This window comes from Bactrocera latifrons, unplaced genomic scaffold (assembly GCF_001853355.1).
Source record: "Bactrocera latifrons isolate USDA-ARS-PBARC rearing strain unplaced genomic scaffold, ASM185335v1 scaffold_16, whole genome shotgun sequence".
Lineage (NCBI taxonomy): Eukaryota > Metazoa > Arthropoda > Insecta > Diptera > Tephritidae > Bactrocera > Bactrocera latifrons.
In genome coordinates this window covers 2,522,887-2,534,480 of record NW_017535074.1, presented here as the reverse complement: position 1 = coordinate 2,534,480, position 11,594 = coordinate 2,522,887, and the positions used below count along the sequence as shown (strand labels likewise).

The 11,594-nt window shown below is 32.7% G+C and overlaps 1 protein-coding gene across 1 annotated transcript; it reads left to right on the top strand.

Annotated features, from left to right (window-relative positions):
- The first annotated feature begins 4,885 nt into the window (after window positions 1-4,885).
- LOC108966433 (protein yellow) lies at window positions 4,886-11,577 on the top strand. Its single transcript, XM_018929335.1, has 3 exons — window positions 4,886-5,263; window positions 10,249-10,654; window positions 10,713-11,577. The coding sequence occupies exons 1-3, from the start codon at window positions 5,049-5,051 to the stop codon at window positions 11,388-11,390; spliced, it is 1,299 nt and encodes a 432-aa protein (XP_018784880.1). The 5' UTR covers window positions 4,886-5,048; the 3' UTR covers window positions 11,391-11,577.
- Window positions 11,578-11,594: the final 17 nt, after the last annotated feature.

Sequence of the window (11,594 nt, the reverse complement as noted above, 5' to 3'; positions counted from 1 at the left end):
TGTATAATAATGAGAAGACTTCTTCGATTAGTTTTACAAAGAAATTAAATAGATTTATGTAGGATGAAAATTTGAATTTAGGTCATCTTTCTTAGATTTATATGGGATGGAATTCTACCGAGAAGCTTGGCAACTCGATTTTGTAGTAAGAAAATGGGGGTTACTAGGGGTTTATTATGGGTAGAAAATTTCATTTATACTTGAAGCATTTTAACTCGAAGGTTATCATTATCAATTGAAAAGTTCATAAACATCTAAATTACTTAAATTACCAAAAAACCAAATCACAATGTTGCATAAAAAGAATCAGAATGAAAGAAATTAGCATAACTGGTCGAGCTATAGAAAACTTTTTTTCAAATTCACTGAAAAGCAAAAACAATCTTTAGCATAAGCTTGCTTGACACATTTTATTTGGAAACCCCCTAAAAAAAAAACAAGCAACAATATTCAGAACAAGCAACAATATTACAAACTTTTATACCTCAGATATTATTCCTAATTTTTATGACCGTTTATTAGCAAATTGACGACGCGTAAAAACGTCAAACAAAAACAAGCATTACGAGCGCGTTAAATTCATTACAAATAGACTAACTAGAATTGTAAATAAGGAAGCCAATCAAAAAGAAATTCCATACAGTTTTAAGTGTGAGTCATGCATTTGATTTGAGCTTTAAATGCCGCATTCAAAAATATAATCAAAGAAGCGCGAGTATAAGCGATTCCAAAGTATAATAAACAACAAAGTTAATGGTGTCTGACTTTGTATGACGATTGTTGTGCTGTTTGTTCGCGAAATGAAAGTGTTTTTTTTATAGCTAAACTGGTTTTTCTTTCAAAAAGTCTAAATGGATCGGGAAGTAAATTACTGAAAATTTGGCAATCAAAACCAAAGCTTTATAGCTGTATTATTACCGTTATTGGAGACTCGGAAACGAAAATGTACAGATTAAACGGTATACTTGTATTACGAGTGGTGCTAGAGATTAGGGGTATTCGCTTGCTCTTGCAAGATTGCAGATTGCAAAAATACTATACCGAAATATACAAGGGCCCATTGCAGAATCTAGTGATATATGAACGACTGATTCGATCAATTTATTGTGAATGACTATTATGCATAGCTATTGTGAATTGGCGCACCTTCTGCATACATTTTTAACAAAAAAAAAACTGTAACAAATCTTTATAATTTAAGTATAAATTATAAAATCTATTTCAAACTTACCTCAACAATTTAACGACGTAATATGTCTTTATGTAAAATGACAGCTAAAACAGGGTTGCAATTATATTTTTGCCTGACATTCCACGCAAATATACATGGGCTTTGATCTGACATATTTTACAACCATTGCAAATAAGAGGAAATATATGCAATTCTTGCAACGTGCAAGGATTTTGCAAGAGCAAGCGAATCCCCCTATTGTGTTTGATAAGCAATTATTTAGCATGCAATGTATAAAACTATCACATATTCAGAACAAGCACAAAGTACGCAGATACTTTAAAGATGAATACTCTCAGAGCTAGAACGTTTTCATCCATTCGGACGACATGACCTAGCCAGCAAATAGCTCTTAATTCGGTGAATTATGTTAATTGTCGTTGTATATCTCGTACAGTTCATCGTTACATCTACTGCGGCGCCAAGCTGGAAAAATAAGAACGACTGCAGAAGAAGAAGATAATTTAAAGTACTAAAAGTACTGTGATAATTCAATTGAGTTCGATATATGTTCTTCGTACTATTTTTTTTTATAACTACACTATGGAACATAGGGCATTTACAAGTTCGAACAAAATCGTGTAAGATTGAGACCTGTGGTCTTTGCGCCATTGCAGGTGATCTTTTAATCGGCTAATTCACTCAGAACCGACATTATCCATTTTAATTCTGATCGGATGCAACTTCTTTGTGGATTCCAGTTACGCGACTTCTTCATTAGGCTGTCTGGAACCTTCCTTCTTCTATCATTCAAATTCATAGCGCTTGATTTCTACGCCGTCTTCCAATAGCAATGACGCACAGCTCGTGAAGTCCATGTTTGTTTACGGATTTATGTCGCGATGTTGACCGGTACGTGGCCTCATGTTTTCCGTGTCAACATAAACACATTCCATACAAAAATTTGTCGACTCGTTAATTTCGGAAATGAGCCAGTAAAATGACCGCCAAGATCATACGTTTTAACAGCTCTACTTTATTTTCTCTTGTGGGAATGTTAAATGAAAGGCTTATGCAAGCAACCAGCAATGTTCAAGGAACTCAAAGACCACATTCAGCGCACTATAGCCGAAATGCTGCTCCGAGTTATCGAAAATGGGTGGAGATATGCAAACGATACCGTGGTAGCCATTTGGCCGGCATTTTATTCAAATTATCTGGATAACAAAAACAACAGATGCTATTTTGATGAAGTTTAAGTGTTTTATATAATTTTAACGTCACTTCGCTCTTGTTGGTAGATCCTTTATGTATAATAATGTCAACGATATCCCTTGGCAATATTGGAGTATCAAATATTAAAAAACGAAATTAAAATAGGGTAGAGTAATAAAAAGCATATTTTATAGAAAATAAATTCCCACAGAAAATAATTATTTTCATTAATTCATGTTTCCGCTACATTACATTTTATTACTGAAATTTCATAACTATTATGAAATACAATTATGTTTTAATGAATATAATAATGAAATATTATATAACCAACATGAGCTAAAATTACTGAAATCGAACAAAGAACTAAAGTTACAGTTTTCACGAAAACAAAAAACTAAATCAATTTGATTTTACTTGTCAATCAAATTCATATTACTATAAATGTATTTTATCATGCATTTGTTTATCATTTGACTAACTTTCGTGCAAAAAAATATTAATTTACATAAAAGACTGGCAAATCATATAATTTACAGAAACGAAATCAACTCTGACGGTCGCTGCTCATGCCAAAATTTATGGTTCGCTCCACAAATAGAACGTTACCGCTGCCATTCGGACAGTAAGCAGCACACTCCGTACAAATGATGCCATCAGTTTGTCATATTATTAGCTGCTTTATATTTGTTATGTTTTGTTTATGCGATTTCATTGACTGCACAAGAACAAAAACCGCGACAGCTCAGACAGACACTGGTAATCATTAATAAAATGAAACTAAAATAAAATTTAATATCGAAAGTTAAAATTGAACTGACTGACAGGAAGCTCACCAAGTGTCATACAAAAGCAAAAGTTAATAATACCAAAAATAGTGTCATGTAAAAAGGTGCATTTAATATGCAAATTAATTTCTGTGCATATTTGTAAGAAAAACCGTTTTGTAATTACATAATGTGCGACAAATTATGTAAAAATGTATAATTTATTTTTTTTAGCCAAAACTGTCAACCAAGTTTAACGTCTGGAGAGGTGAATTTAAAGCGTTGATATGTTAGTTGTGGATAGATATGTATATAAAGGGTTATCCATTTCGAGGTCCCCTTTAAAAAAAAAAAAACACAGAAATCTCAAATTTAATGAGGAATATTTAGTATCATTCAAAAGAACATTCTTTGGCATTTATTTTTTCAAAAATTATCTCTTTGAGATATTTGTCGCGGCTACGTCTCAGATGGTTCATCCGTTGAATCCATTTTTCGATGACTCGTTCGAGCATTTCGATTGGTAATTGGCGAATGACACAAATCGAAGCACCATTGTCCTTTAGACTTTATAGTATATCCTCACAGGAAAAAGTCTAACGGTGTGATATCACTAGATCTTGGTACCCAAACGACCGGCACAAAACGTGAAATTATCTACTCGCCGAAGTGTTATCGCAATAAATCCAATGATTGATGCGATGTATGGAAAGTGGCGCCGTTTTGTTGAAACCAAATGTCGCCAGATCACGAGCTTCTAGTTCAGACATCATATAGTCGGTTATTATGGCGCGATAACGGTCGCCATTACGGTTACGTTCTCACCGGCGTCATTTTTGAATAAATATAGACCGATGATTCCACAGGCCCACAAACCATATCAATCCGTTGTTTATAAATGAAATGGCAGTTTTTGAAACTCTTCAGGTTGCCCTTCGTGATAAATATGGTACTTTTGACTGTTTGCATACATTGAGCAAGAAATGGGCCTCATCGCTTAACAAAATTTGCCCCGAAAACGTCCGATCTTCTCTGAGCAGTAATATTGTGTACTCCAATTTGACTAATCTTTACAAGTATGGGAAGTCCCTATAGAACATCCCACCGGCACAAAACCTACACCTATTTCATATCATAATATGTCAAAAGATAGATAATTATAGGTCAGTTTGACTTCGAATATTCGTTGCCTAAATATCCAAGAAATGTTCTAAAATAATATCTGTGATATTTGATTTAACATTTATTCGCTTTGTTTCTGCGTTGAAACATGTTGATGCACTTAAAAATATTGGAATCAAAATATATGGCCTACGAAGATTTGTGTTGGTTCAATGCACTTTTCGAATACATGAGATGCAACTTCAAGCCTTTTCTAGCAACATAGCTTCAGATCTATCAAAATATGATCGCCGTCTCGGTGATATACATAGTGTAGAATCTAACGTAAACTAATTGAACTTACACCATATAATAAGGCATATATTCCAGCCTCTTTAGTGCGCACAAAACTGTAACTCGCTTAAACAAACTGTTTTATCCAGCCGAGCAACATGTTGACAGCCTCGAGTGGCAATGTTGCAGAACAAACAGACGAGATGGGTACTTCGGAAAAGCATTAGCCGACAAACGGTTTTGTGCTAACCAACAAGTTCTCATTTTAAATATTTTGCAATAGGCTGACCGAGCCAACAGCACCAAACCGATCAATTAATAAAAAGCCAAAGTCAAGCTTAAACCGAACGCAGTGTAAAAGCGGCGCGAGTGACGGTAACAGCGTATATTTCAACGGCAACGGTTTACTTGAATTTACGAATACTCAGAGCAATTCGCGGAAAAACAATATCAATACAAATTTTTTTTTTAAGTTAAATTTTTTGACAAAAAACAATACAATGAAGTATCTCTTTTTTGCCACACTGCTCTGTGCGGGCATAATCTGCTGTAAAGCTAAGTTAGAGGAGAAATTTTCGTGGAAACAACTGGAATTTGAATGGCCAAATGCACAAGCTGAACAAGAGGCTATCAGCAAGGGTCAATATGTGCCCGAGAATAATTTGCCTTTGGGTTTGGAGCGTTGGAATGACAAATTGTTTGTCACTGTGCCAAGGTAATTGTTACACAAAAGGTGAAATCACACTAAATTATATGAATAATTGAAAGACATACAAATATTACGTCAATGACGCATTGTGTAATATATGCAGCATTGATGTGGATATACTTAGATTTTGTGTGCCGTGAATATGAAGAGAAATTTTAAAAGCAAATGAATTCAGAATAAATTCGAACTGTAATTGTGTATAGAATTTAATTGGAGGCTAGGTGTACAGAATATAAAAAAGGAAACTAGCTTTGTTTACCATTTAATAAGGTGTATTGATTTAATTGTTTGCGGTTTTTGTTTGCAAATAATAGTTAACTGCTTTCAAAGTAAAATTATAAAAGCGTGCTGCTTTAATTTAAAGCTTGTTTTATACAACACATACAACATACAACAATTGTTTGGCGATATCTCTTAATACCAAACGGTTTTAATTTATGCAAAAAACAACTAACCGAAAGCCAGAAATGTAAACCAACTAGTTTTCACTACCAGTTTTTTGTCATAGATTTAGTTTGTCAAGTTCATGATAAGCAAAGCAGTGTGAACCGCACCTATATAATTATATGTAACAGTTAGCCTATATACTTATGTATGCGCTTATATCGATGGTTTGGTAAATATGGGTAAACATTTTATAATAAGAGCAGGGTATATTAAGATTACCACGAAGTTTATAACACCCTGAAGGAAATGTCGGAGACTCTAGAAAGTATGTTTATAAATGACCAACGTGATTCATAGATGTCTATCTGTTGGTTCAACTAAATTTGGCACAGATTATAGTCCAAAACTACTTTACAGTTTCCAAATAAATTGTTGAGATCGAAGTACTCTAGCATATAAGTGCTATATGAACTCTGATAAATATATTTTTGTATGCTTTTGGAGCCCTATAAGAAATGCACCTGTGAAGGATATTATAGCTTCGAATAATGTTAATGAACTTAACATTTTGTCTTGTTATTGCAAATTTCATTTAGCTTAATAATTTTTAATCAAATATGTTTCAAAAACATCGTGAATTAGAAGGGATAAAATATGTTTAGGAAATAAAAAAATTAAATTTGTACAAAAAATATTCCTTACTTACCCATTTGCTACTTTTCATACTGCAACTGCTTTTCGCAATATGTATCTTATTAACTATTTTTTCAATATTATTATTTTCAAAACTTTTCGCACTGTCCCCATTCTCTCACTGCATTTTAAGCTCCATTTTATTTTAACACACAATTTCCAACCAAAATTTGGATATATTTAAGATTACGGGAGGCTTCTCTAATTACATATTTCGTACATATGTATACTTAAGGCTTATACATAACATATGTATTTTAGATATTTAAGAAAAAAATATATCAAATAATTTTATTTGAAACATTTCACTTTTTAATAATTCTTTACTTCTTTATAAATTTCACTTATTGAAGATTAATTGAGGCTTTAAGAGCCTTCTTTTATATGTAAGGGCATTTAGCGAAACTTTAACACCTAACAACTTCATTTATCTCTACATTTCAAACATATCTTTTACACAAACTTACACAGCTAAAATTGGCATGTATTTAAGAATAAATACTTTGAGAACACTTTTTGCGCTTTGTTTTATTTTCTCACTTATATATTTTTATGAGAATAACATAAAGTTATCAGTTATAATGAGCCGAAAAGATAGCGTTAAGGATTGTAATTGCGTAAACTCATTTTTGTATGTAATCCAACAACAATTATTTTAAACAAGTGTAAAAATTCATGATTGTATGATATTACGAGGCGTCATGACAAGTTGTGAGTCCCTCATTGTGTTTAGTTTATTTTTTAGATAACAACTTTTTCAATTAATTTTAACTTTCACACATTTCTTATTTATGATCACACCGAAGCGATAAACATTTTTTTTCTGAATAAGTATAATCTTTTTTATGTTCGTGAGAAGTTTGCTCTTCTATGTCCTTTAGTGTGTTGATGTCTATCTGTTTGGAAAAGTTTGTCGTTTGAAAAAAATTGGATGTACATACGTATGTATATATGTATGTACGATATGTATATTAGCAACGCTAATTTCCCTGCTGCTCTACTTTTACTAAGTATTTAAAGTTTTCCTTTACTATAATTTGGCTTTCTCTTTAGTAACAAGATTTCTCTTTTCTGTTCATAACGCATTGTAGAAAAAAAATACCGGAATTCTACTCGAAACAAAAACCAGCACATTCTTCGCCTTTCTAACCGCTTTTCCTATTATGCCGCAGGAGCTAGAAACTATGACGCTTTTATTTTATTTATATACCGGTGAACTCACTTTTTTCAATATACATTATTAGGTTTTAACTTCTTATTTATTTACATACATGTATTTATTTATAACATACACCTTGTTGTGCGCAGAGCAATTATCACATTTAGAATGCCTCATAGTCAATTTAGCCGTATACAATTACAGTTGTGTAGCTTTAGTGTGAGCACTATTAAAATACGCTATTGAATTACTTTTGAACGTCACATTTAACGTTACTTATTTACTTTTAACGTTACTTAACATTACTTTTTTCCCAAAATTTTAAACTTTTCTCAACAATAAAATTCTGTACCTCAGAAGAATTTGCTTTATTATGTTATGAACAGCGCACTCATAATATTTTACAGCATTTTTTTCTTAAAACATCACTTTTTTACACTTTTATCCAAATTAATTTTCATAGCAGTCACTTGCTTAATACTTTTCCCCAAATTTTCAAATGCAAAGCGCGAACTAAAAACAAAGCAACAGATGAGAAGGAGCGCCTTGCACATATTTCACATATGTATGTAATTGCTGCACAGATGTCTGCATACATACATATGTACATTTGAACTTACACTTTTAACATTTCCGTTCTAAACGACACAGGTGGACAGATTTCCAATTGTAGCAACCAAAGTGTACGTCTTATATTAGGATATTTTATTGTTAGAAAATCGTCGTTATACTCAATTTCAATACCACAATTGCTGTTTATCGCCTGCCTGTGGTATTTAAAGTTTAACCGCCACTTCATATTATTGCTCTCAACTTTTATGTTTAAAGTAATGCCGGGGCCTTGCTTTTACGTTTTAGCAAGTCATTTTTTAGTATGCACACTTTTTATCACTAAATTATTAAATTCAAATTGCAGTTGCATTTCTTTACGCGTTATTGTTGAATTTAATTTCGAACTGTCAAAATGCCGCAAAGCAAAATCATAACTAGTAAACAGAGATTAACGAGTTCTAATAACTGTTGGTTTGTTTGTTATTTTAATGGCTGCGCTCTCTCAAAAGAGGAAACGATAGTTGTTAAATGTAAACAGCGAATTTTAATTTATGTTTTAATCGTAACAAAATTATAACAAAATGTTACATATGTATATTATTCAATATACATACATATGTGTATATTTTTTGCTCGTTTACTTGCATTTTGACGTAATATAATATAATAAATTAAAAGGCATATATAAAATGGCTGAGTCATTTCGAGCACAGTATATACTGAGATTTCGAGTACAGACATAACAGTATACACATGCGAACATATTCATGTACGTACAGTAATTTCTCCTATATTCCATATTTCTGTCAAATCAATTGTTGCTTTGTTATTTGATGCATTATTCAAACTTTATTTTACATGCTTGAGGGTTTTTGCGATTTATTCGCCTTCATCTTTTATAATCAACTTCAGTTATGGCATTTGCTACTAAACAAATCCATTTAAACAATTTTCAACGCCATTACCAATGTTTTGACAACATATTGTAATGTAATATTATATTCAATTACCGTTAAATTTCTAATTATCATCGTGATAGCGTAAGTGAGCTTAGTTCAATGTAATTGAACTTAATGGGAAACATGTTTTGACCCACTTTACCCTTGAAGCCCCATTTAACCGCAATTTTAGGAAGACCCTGTGTTTGAGTTGGAGAAACGTTTACGTACTTTAGCTGCCAGCTTGGTACCAACTAATTTGATTTTCGTGGTTTTGGCTACGCGGCTTAAAGCAATTTGTTGCTGTGCGCATTAAATTGCAACATTCTAACTGTAATTATGCAAAGTAGATATTGCCGAAGCTTTTTCAAGCGATTCTTTCTTGTAATAGCTTACAATGGCAAATTACATAACGTTACAAGTACACACATAAATACAAACACTAACTCAATCGCCGTAAACAGTTAATTATACGATTGGCAGCTCTCAATCTGATGGGCAACTCAATTGCGGCGCGAAATCATCAACCGATTTGAGGTTAATTTGTAGTGACTTTGAGTTTTTTTTCTTTTGGTTGCGAAAGAGTTCGTTGGAAACGTGATTTATTTGTATGAAGTGTGTTAATATTTGTTTTTTTTTTTTTTTATCTCAGTGAAGAATTTAGCGAATTGTAAATCAATCGATTTTTTGGTTTTTTTTTTTTACCATATAAAATTATATATTTTTACTTTAGAATAAATATGTTTACTATTAAATTTTATTCTGTATTTTTATACAATTTAATTTTAATTTTTTATTTAATATTTCACGATATGAAATAATGATATTATTTTTAACTTTATTTTAAACAAGCCAGTAATACATATACAAATTTAAATTAATTAATAATATTTTAGAATAAATATTTTTATTATTTAAAAGTATAATCTAAAGATGTATAAAAAAATACACACGCGCACTACAATTTTATTTTCAATTCTTTGTTCATTAATATTGTAATTTATTTTATTTAATAAATATACTTCCGATTTTTGTAGTCACCCTGGGCTGAGTGACATCTGTAGATTCTAATATAAAATTTCACATGACTTGTTCCACAACTTTTTAAATAAAATAACGGTTTCCTATATACTTTACAAGATATAAAAACTCTAAATAATAAAAAAAAACTAAGGAAATGAATAAAAAACAAATATTTGCAAAAGCATTATCTTCCATATATATAAATGTGTACTCATAAAAGCTTCTTATTATTTTTCTAGATGGAGGGCCGGAGTAGCAGCTTCACTCAACTACGTAGATCTTAGGACTACCGATAAATCTCCGAAATTGCGTCCCTATCCAAGCTGGGAAGCAAATACACTACCCATCGATGTAGAACCACAAGAAGCCAAAACTTCAGCTGGTGGTCGTTTGGATGCCGAGAAGCCGCAATCGGTAGAAACCACATTGAAGGATAATGCCACAATTATTTCGACTTTCCGCATACAAGCCGACGTTTGTGATCGTTTATGGGTTTTGGATACAGGATTAGCAGATATTCTGGGCAACCCCAAGCAAATCACGGCTAATTCCATCGTTATCTTCGACTTAAAAACTGACAAAGTGCTGCGCCGTTTCCCGATACCAAAAGAGCAGATAAAGGACGACAGTTTCTTCGCAAATATTGTAAGTGAATACTTAAGAGTAGCAATCTATCAAACCAAATACATTACTTTACTTTAAGGTGATTGATGCCGAACGCACGGAATGCAACGACGCCTACGCATACATACCCGATTTGGGCGCTTACGGACTTGTGGTTTACTCATTCCGCGACGATCGCTCATATCGTGTCAAACACAATTTCTTCCATTTCGATCCGCTACAAGGTGACTTCAATGTTGGTGGCGTCAACTTCCAATGGACAGATGGTGTATTTGGTCTGGCGGTTGGTCCTTTGAAAGCTGATCACACAAAAGATATTTATTTCCATGCTTTAGCCAGCACCAAAGAATTCAAAGTCTCCAATCGTGTCTTACAAAATGAAACACATGTAACGAGTCCAGCAGCTTATTACGATTTCGAATTTGTTGGTGATCGTGGCATGAATGGCCAATCCACCGCTGAAGTGTATGACAAAGATACTGGTGTTATATTTTATACACAAGTCAATAAGGATGCAATTGCATGTTGGAATGTGAAACGCCCATATGATTTGGAATCACAAGGTCTTATCGATTCCGATTCACACGCACTCGTGTTCCCCAACGACATGAAAATCGACAATGAAGGTACTGTGTGGGTGTTGTCGGATAAGATGCCAACATATTTGTACAAAGAATTGGACCCCTCAGCAGTGAACTATCGTGTTTTGAATGGCAACAATCGCGAGCTCATCAAAGGTACACCCTGTGAAGCTTAAGATTCTTTGTACGTAAGACGTTAGCAAGAGTCGAGTGCTAGTATGCAATATAATGCATTTTAATAAGTATAGATATAATTATGCGTGGCACAAAATGTTACACACTATGTTTTAAGTTATTGTTATGTGCAAAGTTTTATTGTTTACTACTCATTACAAAAATTTTTTAAGCACACATATTGTGATTTCATAAATGAAAAAATA